Source organism: Triturus cristatus, chromosome 11 (genome assembly GCF_964204655.1).
Source record: "Triturus cristatus chromosome 11, aTriCri1.1, whole genome shotgun sequence".
Lineage (NCBI taxonomy): Eukaryota > Metazoa > Chordata > Amphibia > Caudata > Salamandridae > Triturus > Triturus cristatus.
In genome coordinates, this window is record NC_140594.1 from 584,906,006 (window position 1) to 584,921,459 (window position 15,454).

The 15,454-nt window shown below is 46.6% G+C and overlaps 1 protein-coding gene across 10 annotated transcripts in view; it reads right to left on the reverse strand.

Annotated features, from left to right (window-relative positions):
* Positions 1–15,454, reverse strand: part of XPO7 (exportin 7) — a 598,229-nt gene that overhangs the window by 190,081 nt on the left and 392,694 nt on the right. For 5 of the 10 annotated variants that reach the window (XM_085633849.1, XM_085633846.1, XM_085633847.1 and 2 more), the window contains one exon: positions 15,026–15,101. In XM_085633849.1, the coding sequence (XP_085489975.1) occupies positions 15,026–15,101 (76 nt within the window). The remainder of the gene's footprint in view (positions 1–15,025; positions 15,102–15,454) is intronic. The other 5 variants (XM_085633854.1, XM_085633852.1, XM_085633851.1 and 2 more) reach the window with 1 other exon arrangement.

The following is a 15,454-nucleotide window of genomic DNA, read 5'->3' on the forward strand; positions in this document are numbered from 1 at the left end:
ATAACTAGCACTCAGGTAAAGAAGCAGATTAAAATCCCCCAACACTGTTATAAAGCAAGAAAAGTTAACAGATTTTTTTTTATTTAACAAAAACTATTTTATAAAGATTAACAATCAACATTTAATGGTTCTTTCTAAAACGAAATGATGTAGCTAAAAAATTGGAATATTTGAACTCAATCCATCGTCACAGAATAGAGAGCGACCTATCAAGCAAAAACAAAAACAAAAACAAAAAAACCTTTTGCCCAACCTGAAGTAGAAGGTTTGGCGGGAATAAGAAAACAGTTACTTACCTGTTATGATAATTATCCAGTATTGATGTCTTCCATGCTTGAACTTATCCTCTTAGCCGAGCTGGGAATACTACTGTAACATTACAATACCACTCCTACGTTAAACAAAGCTCAGAGGCTGTGACCATGGCTCTTAAGTAGCCTATTCACAGCATTTTAAAAAGAACCAAACTCTTGCAATTCAGAAACTAGTTGACTGAATACCAAATCCTAAGAGGCCACCATCCTCCAGATTTCAAAGCACTTGCATGAAGGACTAATAATGTTAGGAGATCCTCTCCAAGGTAGAAGAGTGGGGCGCATGTCAATCTATTAAACTCAAATACTGGTGACTACCGTTACAGGTTATAGATAGTTTCTTCTCTAGTATGGGATATTTCTTCGATTTATCTGTTTGAATCAGAGCAACAAGCAATACATAATATTCTGAATAAATTAGTATGATGGATAAAGGGAAATTAAAGTGTGGCTCACCTCAATGAAAAAGACATAGCAGTGCTTTACCTACTACTGCATTGTTCTGTACCGCCTCCTCTTCTAGACAGTATTGCTGGGTAAAGGTGTGTATTTTCTTCTATGTTGCTGCTCTGCAAATGTCAGTTTATAACACTCCAACAAACATAACGGTGGGTGTAAGAAACTGTCTCTATATATACTGCACCAAAGTGAGGTACAGTGTGTATAGAGTCCAAGAGTCTCCAGAGGTAGGCAGAGGTTAAAGTTTGATAGAACCTTACTCTCTAAAGTGGTTGCTTGGTCGAGCAGTAAGGCAGTATCATAGGATGGTGTTAAGCATGTGATGTACACACTCAGTCAGCAAATGAATTCACACACTCAAGAACTGAACTCTAGGCCAATTGTTTTTGTATAAAAAATATACTGTTTATTTTTAAAACCAATCAAGCCTGGAACAGGTAAGCATTAAATACTTTTCAGTGATACGTTACTGGACATAGAACGGTTCGAAAATGCAATAGGAATGGTACTTTGTTTGATTTACAGGGGAGCAGTAGTATGCAACACTTAGCAAATACAGTACATTGGAATGAATAGGCTTTTTCAATAAATTGCAGGTAAGTTACTTTTCGGATTACTTTTTCTAACAGTGCTGGATCCTAGATTCAGCACTGGGACATTTCCTGAAAACAGTTGAGAAAATGCGTTTTAGTTAGATGTACGATTTTTAAAGAATATTCTTGCATTTCAAAAGTTGACACAAAAACTTTCACAGAGAACCACCAATGTTATCCTATGGAAGGAAATTCAATTCACAGGTAAGTTACTTTTACGTTACTTTTCCTACTCAGTGCTGGATACCTAGATTCAGCACTGACACATTTCCTGAAAACAGTTGAAAAAATGTGTTTTGGGTATTTGTGCGATTTTTAAAGAATATTCTTAGTTTTCAAAAGTCGACAAACTTTTTGGGAGAAAAAGTGTCAATGTTATCCTATGAGGAAAGGTAAATGCTACTTACCAGTATGCATCTGTTCTTGGCATGTAGAGCTGCAGATCAACACACTATGCATAGATCGCCATCTGGTGTTGGGCTCAGATGTTTGCACTTGTTTTTGTCCAGGAAAGTCTTTGGAAGTCACAAGATATGTGACTCCTCCTTTGGATCATAGTGCGCATTGGTATCGGCTCCATCCTCAGATTGTTTTTCGCCAGCAGGGAAATGATGGAGCTTTGTAAGAAACAGGAAAGATGCCCATGTATACTGTATCTAAATAAGATAATACTGGAACAGATAAAGGTAGCCTGGGAGGCGGGTGGACGTGTGTAGATCTGCAGCTCTACATGCCAAGAACAGATGCATACTGGTAAGTAGCATTTACCGTCTTAGGTATATGAGCTGCAGATTACACACTATGCATAGATTGTATAGCAGTACCCTCTCCTAGCGGCGACCACCAGTATCTGTTGCAGTAGTTTGAAATAGTGTTTTGAGTACAGTCTGGCCCACACTAGCTTGTTGTTTAGTTTGCACATATACACAATAGTGTTTTGTGAATGTGTGTGGTGTAGACCATGTAGCTGCTCTGCAGATATCATCTAAGGGAATGTTCCCTAAAAATGCCATTGAAGCCCCTATCTTTCGTGTAGAGTGGGCTTTAGGGGGAACAGATAATGTACGTTTTGCTTTGTGGTAGCAAATTTGTATGCATTTGACAATCCACCGAGCTATCCCAGATTTTGATATGGAGTTGTCTTTGTGTGGTGGTGAGAAAGACACGAAAAGTTGTTTGGTCTTACGAAAGGGTTGTGTTCTCTCGATGTAGTAAAGCAATGCTCTTTTGACATCCAAGGTATGAAGAGCTCTTTCTGCGACTGTTTGTGGCTGCAAGAAGAATACGGGCAGCTCCACAGATTGATTTAGGTGGAAGGGAGAAATGACTTTAGGAAGGAATTTAGGATTAGTTCGGAGAACAACCTTATTATGATGCAGCTGCCGGAAAGGTTCCTGAAGGGTTAGTGCTTGTAGTTCGCTAACTCTTCGTAGAGAAGTAATGGCTACTAGGAAAGCAGCTTTCCATGTTAAGAATTGTAGCTCACATTTATGTAGAGGTTCAAATGGAGGGCTCATTAGTCTTGTGAGAACGATGTTTACATTCCACACAGGTGAAGGTGGTACTCTGGGGGGGAATTATTCTTTTGAGGCCCTCCATAAAGGCTTTTTGGCAGGTACTCTGAAAAGTGACAGATGTTGTCTATTTTGTAGATATGGTGCTATGGCAGCAAGATGCAGTCTAATAGACGTGTAGGCTAAGTTGCATTTTTGGAGGTATAGTAAGTAGCCTATTATGTGTTGGATAGACACATCTAGGGGATTGGTGTAGTTGTTATGACAATATATTACAAAACGTTTCCACTTGGCTGCATAGCATGCTCTAGTGGTAGGCCGTCTAGCTTCTTTAATGATGTGCATACAGTCAGGGGGAAGGTTAAGGTAGCCGAATTCTAGGACCTCAGGAGCCAGATCGCAAGGTTGAGCTGAGCTGGGTCCGGGTGTCTGATCTCTCCATAGTTCTGGGTTAAGAGGCGTGGAGAGAGGTGTAACTTCTGGTGCGGAACTACTGAGAGTTCCAGCAATGTGGTGTACCAAGGTTGTCTGGCCCAAGTTGGAGCAACTAGGATGAGAGTTAAGGAATGTTGCCGTAGTTTGCGCACCACTCGTGGAATGAGTGGGAGAGGCTGAAAAGCGTACGCAAATCTGCCTGACCAGTTCATCCATATCGCATTGCCTTTGGACAATGGGTGTGGCTATCTGGCGGCGAAGCTTGGGCATTTGCCGTTTTCGTGGGTGGCGAAGAGGTCTATCTGTGATTGCCCCCACATTTGAAAAAACGGTTGAAGAACTTGCGGATGAAGTTCCCACTCGTGGATCTGTTGTGTTTGACGGCTCAACAGATCGGCTATGGTGTTTTGGACTCCTGGGACATGTTGGGCTAGGAGAAAAATGTTCTGAGGTATAGCCCAACTCCATATGTTCTGTGCTAGCTGAGAGAGCTGCAGAGAGTGTGTCCCGCCTTGTTTTTGTATGTAGTACATGGCTGTCATGTTGTCCGTGCGGACTAAGACAGCCTTGCCTGATATGTGTTTTTGAAATGCTTTTAAGGCTAGGAATATGGCTAGTAACTCCAGGTGGTTGATGTGGAGTAACTTTTGTTGAGGTGTCCACCTGCCCTGCGTGGTGTGATGTAGTAGGTGACCTCCCCAGCCGGAGAGCGATGCGTCCGCTGTCATAACTATTTGAGGAACCGGCTCTAGGAACGGTCGCCCTTTCGAAAGGTTCTTGGTGTTCCACCACTTCACAGAGCGATGAGTACGACCGTCTACCAACACCAGATCTGTTAACTGACCTTGAGCCTGGTTCCATTGGCGTGCTAAGCACTCTTGGAGAGGACACATCTGGAGTCTTGCATGAGGTACTATGAATATGCAAGAGGCCATCATCCCTATGAGTTGCATAAACACTCGAGCTGGAAGAGTGTGTTGCGGTTGGAATTTGGTGAGAAGAGCCTGCATGCTTGCTATCCTGGCGGGACTGGGATAGGCTAGCGCCTTTGAGGTGTCTATTGTGGCACCGATGTATTGTTGTGTGTGGGACGGTTGCAGATGGGACTTGCCGTGGTTTACTGTGAACCCCAGGTCGTGGAGTAGTTGGATAGTGGCGTGAGTGTGTTGTATACACTGGTTGTATGAGCTGGCTTTTATGAGCCAGTCATCCAGATATGGGAAGACGTGGATGTGCGGTCTTCTTAGGTGTGCTGCCACCACCGCTAGGCACTTGGTAAACACTCGTGGTGCTGTTGTGACTCCGAATGGGAGTACTTTGAATTGATAGTGATGGCCGTCCACTATAAATCTGAGATACTTCCTGTGAGCGGCGTGAATGGGAATGTGGAAATAGGCATCCTTGAGGTCTAGGGTAGCAAGGAAGTCGCCCTGTGAAAGGAGTGGAAGGACGTGCTGGAGTGTGACCATGTGGAAATGGTCTGAGTGTATGTATAGGTGTCTGAGGTCTAGAATAGGCCTTAGAGAGCCGTCCTTCTTTGGTATAAGAAAATACAGGGAGTAAACTCCCTTGTTTTGTTGGGGCAGGGGAACTGGTTCTATTGCACTTTTTTGTAGGAGGGAGATTACCTCCTGCTTTAGCAGTAACAAATGTTCTTGCGACATTGGACGCTGTTTGGGTGGGATGTTTGGGGGAGGTAGATGTTAGTTCGAGACAGTAACCTGATTGAATTATCTGTTGCACCCACCTGTCTGAGGTGATGTTGGTCAAGACAGGAAGGAATTGTTGGAGTCTTCCCCCGACTAGAGTGGAATGGTCTGGGGGAAGTGGAGGGAAGTCATTGGGTGGGGTGGAGGCAGAGCGGGAGTTGTTGGTTTTGCCTCTGCCTTTGTTGTTGTTACCCCTGTAACCTCCTCTTTGGTAACCTCTAGTAAAGGTGGATTGGGTGGGAGCTTTGTAAGAAATAGAGGGGCTATCCGAGGGGTAGCCTCTGGGGGTGCTTCTGAAGGATGAGTGACGAAAGGAACGCCTGGGAGCTTGCGACTGCAAGGCTCCCATAGATTTAGCGTTGTCGGTATCCTTCTTCATTTTTTCAAGGGATACGTCAACATTGGGGCCAAATAGGTGTTGCTCATCGAATGGCTGATTGAGAATGGAACTCTGGACTTCAGGTTTGAAACCTGAAATGCGTAGCCAGGCATGCCTACACAAAAGGACACTGGTGTTTATTGCCCTTGAGGCGGTATCTGCTACAACTAAGGCGCAACGGATGGAGGTGTTAGTAATGGTTTTACCTTTTTGTACGAGTTCATTGGCCCTATTTTTATACCTGTCTGGGAGGTGCTGCAATATGGACTCAAGCTCATCATAATGTGCCCTGTCGTACCTAGCTAACAGCGCTTGAGTACTGGCAATGCGCCATATGTTTGCCGCCTGTGACGCCGTTCGTTTGCCAGAGGCGTCCAGGAGTTTAGACTCCTTATCTGGTGCTGGTGCGTCACCCGATGATTGGGAATTGGCTCTTTTTCATGCATTGAAGACTACAAGGGAGTCTAGTGGTGCGGGACCTTTAATGTAGGCTGGATCAGTAGGGGCGGCCTTATACTCTTTATCGATCCTAGGGTTGATCACTCGAGCCCTGACCGGGTCTTTAAAGACCTCTGGTGCATGCTTAATGACCCCCTTAAGCATGGGTAAAATTGAGGTGGACCTTTGTGTGGCCTGGAGGGATAGATGGCCTCTTGTGGGATGTTAGGGACGTCTGGGATGCTATAATCATCCGAGGAGTCTGGGGAGCCAGTAGGACTAGGGTCCCCTAGTGGTTGATCGTCTGCACCTCCCCCTGCATCATCCGAGGTGTTATTATCATCATCATCTACTGGAGTAGGGGATAGTGTAGGAGAGAGGTGTGGTGGGGGAGGGGGAGGAGGAGGAGGAGGAGGAGGAGGAGGAAGAGGAGAAGGGATCCTTAATGAAGAGGTAGCAATGTCTCTCTTTTTAGGTGGTGGAGTCGATGCAGGCTTATCTAGTGGTCGTTTGTTGGAGCTAAGAATCAAGTGACCAGTCTTAGGATCCTTTACAAGAGTTTTTTGGGTAGGATTTGGTCGAAACAGTTCTTCTGTGGGAGGCAGATCCTTCGGTGCCGATGGTTTTGGTTCCATAGGCTTTTTCGGCGCCACCTCTGTAGCGGTTCTGGGTTTGGAACCATGAGGTTTTGCAGTGTCTTTGGCCGATGGAACCTGTTGTTTCTTCGGTTCCGAGGTCTTTTTCGGCTTGGAAGCATGGGAGTGGTGGCCCTTTGGTGGCAGTTTTTTGGTCGGCTCCCAGTGTGTTTTCGGTGTCGAGGAGCCGGTGCCAGTCTTCGGCACCGAGTGCTTGGATGTCGAAGCAGTGGTCGGCGTGGATGAGGAAGAGGACGGCTTCTTTTTCAGTGCCTGTGGATGTTTTTCGGTACCGAGGGTAGGCTGACTCTAGCCCGAGTCACCTGAATGCTTAGTAGGCTTCTTTACCAGGCCCGTAGGCGGGGCATGGGAAGCAGTCTCTCGGTGTGCACCTGGGCCTGAAGGTGAAGGTGTGACCGAAGCCTTTTTAGATGGTGTCGAGGGGGGTTTGGGGTCGACGCCTGTACTTACGACCCTCTGTGCCGGAGTGATGTCCTCGACGTCGGAGTCATCGGCTTCGGAGGCACTGACGAGGCCTTCTTCGACCCGCCCCTGCTCTGGCACGTCGATGCCTTCTTGGAAGATGTCGTCTGGAATTGAAGACGATGAGCGAGCCATGGTTCTTCGAGCTCATCGGTCCCGAATCGTCTTCTTGGAGCGGAAAGAGGCGCAAGCTGGACAGTCTCTGGCCTCGTGCTCCGGTGAGAGGCAGAGGTTGCACACCTGATCGGTGTGTGGGGAAACTTCGACCCACATCGAGGACACTTCTTGAATACCGTCCTTTCCATGAGCTAGATGATCAGGCCCAGGTAGGCCCGAAGGCCTTCGTCGACGACCGGAATCGAAGACTTCGAAGTTGTTGAGAGTCGCGTCGATTGGGAAACGCGATCGAGACAATACCAACGAAAAGGGTGAAGGATAGAGCGTCGTAAGTAAATTCGGTAACGGTTCTGAACTGGAGCGCGAGAAACGCATCCGAGCCTGATGGCGGAAAAAAACAATCTGCAGATGGAGCCGATGTCCATGCGCACTATGATCCAAAAGAGGAGTCACATATCTCATGACTTCCAAACACGTTCCAGGACAAAAACAAGTGCAAACATCATGGCCCAACACCAGATGGTGATCTATGCATAGTGTGTAATCTGCAGCTCATATGCCTCGAACAGCAGGTTATCGGTTTCGAGGTAAGTACTCTGTCTTTGGAGTTGGGGTTCTGGGGTTAGACTCAGGGGTCTCCTAGGGTCAGTGATGCACTGTTGTACCCTCAGCGGCACTAGGGCGGCCGGGTGCAGAGTGTTGAGGCCCAATGTTATCTATGGAGGATAGGGGGGCTCTGGTTGGTGGCTGCTGGTAAGCAGGTCACGGGGTTGTGGGAGCAAAGCTCCTAGGGTTTAGCTCAGGGCAAGTTGGGGACCAAAGTAGCACCAAAGGTGCACCCTCAGCGGCACTAGGGCGGCCGGGTGCAGGGTGCTGTTTAGAGGTCGCGTGCCCTGTTGTTTTCAATGGAGATTCTCCGGGACAAAGAAACACTGCAGGCTCAGGGACGAGGATCTCCCAGGAGCGTCCACCACTTCGAGGGGTAAGTTGGGAAGTTGAGGGTTGGTTAGGCACCATTGGTTAGGGCACACAAGGCCGTGGGGCGTCGGGTGGAGGAGTGTCTTGGGACGTCGGATTTTCTTACCCGCTCCGGTCACCCTGGGTTGGGGGGGTCCTCTGGATTGAGGCTGCAGGCGTCATCAGGCGGCTTGAGGCAGGTCGGGGGTCGCTGGATCTCGGGTCAAGATGGCCGGGGGGCCTCCTCGTGGTGTTTTTCCACTCGAGCTCGGGCCGGATTCGGCAGGTGCAGAGTGGGCTGGATTCGCGGTTCCTGGCTGGCACAAGGAGCTGCAGTTTAAGCACGTCCGGTGTTCACGGGAGAAACAGTCCAGAAAGTGAAGGCCGGCAGGTCCTCCAAGGTTTGTGAGGTTGCTGGCTGCTGGATACACCGGGATTTCGCAGGAGCGGTTTCGAGGGGAGACATGCCTGTAGGGCTGGGGCCAAGTCAGTGGGCGTCGTCCTCTTGTTAGCTCTGCACGGCTCTTCGTCCTTCTTATCTTTTCTTGTTGTTGCTGGATCTGAGCAAGGAAGGTTCAGGGTGCCCCTAAATACTACATTTAGGGGTGTTACAGGTAGGTAAAGGGCAGGGACCAATGGGTCCCTTCCCTGGGGTGGGTACACCCCCTATTCTGCCACTCTCCAGTGTGAGGGGGGCAGGAGCCTGTCCCTGGTTGGCTGAGACCCCCCATCCTCAAGATGGTGAGGACTCTAGGTTGTGCTTCACCTTGCCTCCCCCACCTGAGGGGTGAAGTTGGCAGAGGTGGGCACACCTCTTTTCCTCAATTATTTTTCCTGCCGGTTCTCCCGCCCTAAGTGGGGGGTAGAACCAGTGGGGACCAGTTGCTGAAAGCAGCAAATGGTCTGAAGAGTCTCACAAAGGCGGCATGCCTTTGAAGCTTTTCCTTCGTGAACCCTGCCCATCCTGGGGTAGGAGGCTTGGCACCTCATCCCAGGATGTGCATTGTTTCAGGCCCCCGAGAGCAGCAAACTCTCGACCCAGGGGTCCAGAAACAAGTCTGGTGATGACAGCCTAAGCAGCCACTCAGCCAGGTCACTATTAGTTGGTCGAATTTCAGGGGGCATCTCTAAGATGCCCTCTGTTGTGCATTTTACATTAAATCCCACACTGGCATCAGTGTGGGTTTAATGTGCTGAGAAGTTTGATACCAAACTTCCCAGTCTTCAGTGTAGCCATTATGGTGCTGTGGAGTTAGTAATGAAAAACTCCCAGCACCATAAACTCCTAATGGCAGCACTGCACTTACAGTGCCCCGGAATGGACTTGGGCACTGTAGGGGTACAGGGCTCATGCACCTGTACCCTCACCACTGGCATAGGACACCCAGCTAGAGAGGTGACTGATGTATGCCAGGGCAGTGGTTTGTGGGCATGGCACACAGGGATGTGTGCCATGTCGACTATTCACTTTTTTCTGCACCAAGACACGCAGCCTGCAAAGGCAGGGTGTGAGTGTCAGGGTACAGGACCTCTAAGGGTGGCACAACAAGTGCTGCAGCCCTTAGAGGCCTTCTCTGGTCACAGTGCCCGGGGTACCATTTACCAGGGGCTGACATGTGGCCAGAGAAGCCAATTGGGTTTATTTTGGGGAAAGAACACAGGCCCTGGGAACCTGAATGGCAGGGACCCAGGGCACACCAACAAAAAGTGCATCAGTAGCCAGGCAAAAAGTGAGGGGGTTACTGCAACAGAAACCAGTGGGCGCCACAACACTCCTGGTATAAAGAGATCTCATGTTCCTCTGCAGTGGTTTGTCTGCTTTTGTGTGGCAAAATGAAACAGCAGATGCAACTCATCGAGGTAAACCCTGTTTAGAAATGGCTTGATGCTGGCATGGATTCCCAAAGGCAATCAAAAGCTGGCCTGACTTCTAAAGTTTTCAGACCTGCTCAAGTAGAATGTCAGACATCTTTTAATATCTAGAGAACGTAAGATTCCCTACGGAACTGTGTTTGGATTTAGAAAAAATGTCTTTAGTATAATTGGCTCATTTAAGTGGAAATCATCGTGTTCAGGAGCCAAGCAAGCAACTTCAGAGATTGCTGGGCCTGGATGCTGGATTTGACAAGTGACTCTGGTCAGAAGGTCCAGCCGTGGCACCAAAAAGATTCTGTGGAGCTTCTAAAAGTGGCACGAGTTCTAGAAACCAAAACCGTCTCAGCCGTGCTGGTGCAATCATGATTATTCAGCATGGTTGCCTTATTTTTCTCTGTAGTTTAGGGAATAGGGGACAGAAGCAGAAATGTGTGCGCAAATGTTCCTGACCATAATAATGATAGGTAATTTCGCCACAACCCTGGTAATATCATCTGCTTGCATAGTACTGGCAATTTGTGATTCAGGTTCATTGCAAAAAGATTGAGGTTTTGCTTGCTGCAGATTCTGAACAATTTGCCAACTTGACATTGATGCAGTTCCCATTGGTGGAATTCCTATATCTGCAACTCAGGGCATCGGCCCAGTCAGTGTCCTGCCCTGGCAGACGGTCTGCTGGGTAAAGATATCTTGTGTTAAACTGACCATTTCCAGAGTGTCAGAGCTTTCTTGGAAAGGCCTTGTGACCATGTCCCTCCCTGCCTGTTTAAGTAAAATATAATGATGTATGTCGGTCTGTGCGTACCAACACTAACACTGCTCTCATTCTTAGAGGATTGAGCACCCAAGCACACTGCGTGAAGCTCTCACAGGTTTATATTGAGGAGCCTTTCCTACCGGATCCACATGCCAATGATAGCTAGATCTTTTGGAGAATCACCAATTCCTTTCAAGGATACATCGGTTGTCGAAATAAACTTTACAGGTTGTATCAAGAAACTGAGGCCCTTTGATGTAGTGACCATCTTTGCCCAGCATAAAAATCCTTCCCTAACTGATGATATCTTCATCTTGCTTTGAAAGGATCGCTATGTTTGGAATCATTGATGGTTGATACTCTTGGAACAATCTCATCTGTAAAAGAAAAAAAATGAAATTAAAGGAATACAGGAGGGAATCGTGCCTAAAATGTGTTTGAATTGGCATACTGTAACCCAATTCTTGGATCGAATCCAAACTTCTAAATGTTGAAGATCGGTGCAATCTCTCTTGGGAAGAAAATGCTTTTCCATTTCTTCTTTCTAATTTTGTCCCCAGAAATTGGATCCCAGTCTTTAGTACTGACTGTGAGGCTAACCTTTCAAAGAGGTTCAGAAGACGCATCTGTGATGAATTCATGAATGAACTGTACGTTGGGCCTTTTATTAGCCAGTTGTCCAAGTAGGGAAATACTTGGATACATGGTTTCCTTAAATTTGCTGCTACTGGTGACTGACATTTTTTAAATATCTCTGGGGCCGACTTCCGTCCAAATGAAGGTACCCCTAAACTGATAGCGGCAGTCGGCCACCTGGAAACAAAAATCATTTTGGTGGTTGGGGTGAATAGGGATGTGAAAGAATGCATCCTGTAGGTCAAGAAGGGCTATAAATTCTAATTCCCTCAGCTGACAAACGTCAGGATTGCCTTATACCAATGCTGCGTAATCTTTATTCCACCTCATGTCTCTTTCTCCCCCCATCCAATACTCCCTCACCCTGCATCTTACTCCTGCAGCTTCTTTTTCATCTCTGCTTTCTGCCTTTGCCACTGTTTTTCTGTCTTTCTAGTATTCCTTTCTTCCTTTTGCGGTTTTCACTTTCTTGTTCTGGGCCAAAGTCTGATGAAAAAAAGTAAGTGTTGGTCCCCTAAAATGAGCGGCAGTGGGTCCCACCTGCAACCACACGCTCAAATTAAGCACTAAGGGCACCATTCTGAAAGTTTGTTTTTTGAAGAAAACATTTAGCTAATAGAGGTCTAAAATTCTCCTGACTTTTTCCTAATTAAATAGAAATACGAACAGAATCCTGATTTTTGCTGTGGTCAGAGAGACGTCTCAATAGTTCACTCCTTTATCATGGAGAGAATTTCCTCAAGCAATCTCAGCAGATGTAAATGTTGCATTATTGTACTATTAAAGATTTTCCGATGAATTCTAAGGTATAGCAAGTCCCAAGCAAATTGGAGACAAATATGTCTGTTGTGATGCTTCTACAACATTCTGTGCAAGCGGAAACTTTCCGACCTACTTAGCGAAGGGGTGGTAATTTGTGAAATGGGGTGCCTGTAGTTCATCAGTGCCTCCTACCAGTGTTAGGATATACATTGTGTTGAGTATCTTTTTGGCATGGTTCAGGAGTATGTTATTGATGATGGTCTATAGCGAGTCTACAATGTAGGAAGCTGGCTTTTTATGTAGAGTACCAAAATGAGGTACACTATGTAGAAAGTTCAGACAACCCTTATTGACTTACAGTGCTAACATTAATTCATTCCAAATGCTCTCTTTTGTGGTAGAGTGGGTGAGCAGTTTAGCTTATTAGAGGGTAGTGCTAAGCATTTGTTAAACACACAGTCAATAAATGAGATACTCACTCAAGAAGAAATCAATATCAATTTAGAAAAATAATATATATTTTGGCGGCGGTGGTGTTCATACTGAACACAAACAAGCCTTTGTGCTAGCAACAAGCTTCGGTGCCCCAGGTATTGGTGTTGGCCCGCTCCTGCATCTCCAAACGTTGTGGGGATATGGATTTGACCTCTTACACCACGGTGACCTCTTCCTGGCTGGATGCTACTTCGGTGGAGCCGGAAGTCAGAAGATCGGCGTGCCAGACGACGGAGTCAGTGCCTGCAGGCAAGTGGCTCCTCCACTTTAAGGGAGCTGCTGGCTGGTTAACCAAGTGCTGGCACCCTTGGAGGTTTTTGGAAGCTGTAGGACAAGTCAGGTTGTGCGATTGTCAGGACAGTAGCTGGCAGGCAGAGCTTGGCACCAAAGTCCACAGCTATTCCTTTGTTCTCGCATTCTTCAGCTCTTTGTGCTTTTTTTTAAGCCAGTCGAATCTGAGTTCCTGGTGTCAGGGGGCCACCCAAATACTGAATCTAAGGTCATTAAGGAGAGTGAAGGATAGTAGACAATGGGCTACTAACCCTTGGGGTCACTACAACCCCTATATGTCCACTTCCTGTGGGGGGTGAGCATAACCCTGTCCCAGAGTTCCTAATTCTACCAAAAACAAGATGGTGGAATCCTTCTTTCGTGGAGCAGATCAGGCGGCCCACCTTATGTGACTGGCCTGGTCGTGCAACAGGCCTACTTTCATAGCTAATTTCCCGCCTGTCCTTTTACCATATGGGCCTCAAGACAGGGGGTGGCATCTACTGGGTCTGGGGGAAGCCAGGGTGCATATCAAAGGCGGCAGGGGCTTTGAAGCCCCTAGCCTTGATATGCCAGATCACTAGCCATGCTGCTGGAGGAGGTGTGAACAGCTTCCTACGGAGCAGGCATAGTTTCTGGCCTCCGAGAGCTTGGGCTCTCACCTGCACGGGGTCAGAAGCAGGTCGGTGATGGCAGGCTAGACGATACTGGTCAGCCAGCACACTAGATAGTGGTAGGATTTTCAGGAGGCACCTCTAAGGTGCCCTAGAGGTGCCTCCTGAAAATATGTCTTAATAAATCCACTACAGGTATCAGTATGCATTTATCAAGACAAGGTGTTAAGATACCAAACACCATAGGTTTAATTAAAGCCATCCTATAGCTGGGAAACTCGTAATGAGCACTGCCCAGTACATATACTTAAGATGGCTTCCATGTCCACTCGTACTATCTAGTAATTGTACTAGACAGCACAGGGTCATATCTGCTTATGCAGATATGTTCTCATATGTAATATAATGCACACTGCCTTAGGGCTATAGAGCCAGCTGTATGGTTGACTTACATATATTGCATGCAGTGCCTGTGGGTATGGCACACTGGGAATGTGCCATGTCGTGTTTTCACACTTGTTTGCATCATTTCATACAGCCTGCAATAGCAGCCGTGAATTTGGTGGTGGGTCCCTTAGGGTGGCACAATACATGCTGCCAACCTATGGTGACCCTCTTTAGTACCCATGCCCTCGGTACTAGGGGTACCATTTATTAGGGACTTACTGAGGTGCTAAAGGTCGTGCCAATTTGAGTACAACTGAACAGACACCTTGTTTTACGGAAAAAGCACTGGCACTGGTTAGCAGGAAACCAGTGCACTTCAGTCAAAATTGCATCAAATACTAGGCACAAAGTGGGGGCGACCATGTCAAAAAGAGGCACTTTCCTACATATAGTGAGGCTGATGATATAGGTAGTGGTGTACATGATATATATGATAACAAAGACAGCCACAACAACTTCAGTGCTGCCCCCTCACGTTAAATGGTATGCTTCTCTGTTTACTTGATTCTAGTATTTTGTTTTCTGCCCCTATCTTTATGATGGTTTAAGTCATGTAAAAACACTGCCTGCATCCTTTTTTATTTGAAATGGTGAGATCCCAATCTGATGACTAGAAAAGAGGTGTACACTGCTGAGGTAAGCGCTGGCCATTGAATTGATTCTGATGCACCTGACTAGAATGCAATTCCGGACTAGAATGCAATTCCTATGTCTAGGTTACCAAGGCAGGAAAACGGACGGAAGATCATCATAGGAGACACTAGAAAATTTAGGGAAGCACCTGCAAGGGCAGAAAGGCTAGCAAAGGCAGATGAAAAGAAGGGAAGCTGAAGTAGGAACACAAGCAAATTAAGCTTAGGAAGCAAAAGGTCTAATTTATGGCGCATGGAGGGCCATCACAGCTCACTGCTCTCCCATTAGCTCTTCAAAATCTCATGTAGGTTATAGGAGATATAGAAAAAGTGTCCACGGGACTTGAGAAATTAAAGCAGTATGTAGAGGGTGAAGTGTAACAGGAGGAGGGACATCCGGGCCCACAGAACTGGGAGTAATGGGCTATAGGGAACTGGGAAAGAAAACAAAAGCGTGAACAACAACAATTGCACCTTACCATATAAACTACAATTGCATCTTACCGTATGATTGTTCAACATGAACTGTACAGCACTCAGTTTAACAAGCTTTCTAACGCTGCTGTAGGTATGAGGGGTAGTTAAGGTACAATTAAGCAATAGAACGGGTTGCTGATTGAAGACTGCTTGAATGGTAACTACTATCAACCTGCAAATAAAAACAGAGTACTTCCAAACAATAGACTGTAAAACATAGCAAGCAAGGCTCTTCAGTATGTATGTCAGTTAAACAGGCTTAGCAACTCTTTCAAACTAAAGAGATTGCAACATACAGTTTCCAAACAGTCCGAAAAATAGTATCACAAAAATCTGTTCAATACAAATCTTTCAAAGGCCAAGAAAACCCAGATTGCTAATATGAAATGCCTGGCCTGAATTAAAGGTTGCCAGAAGGATACTTCATCACACAAGTGACAGATATATCGTCCCCCT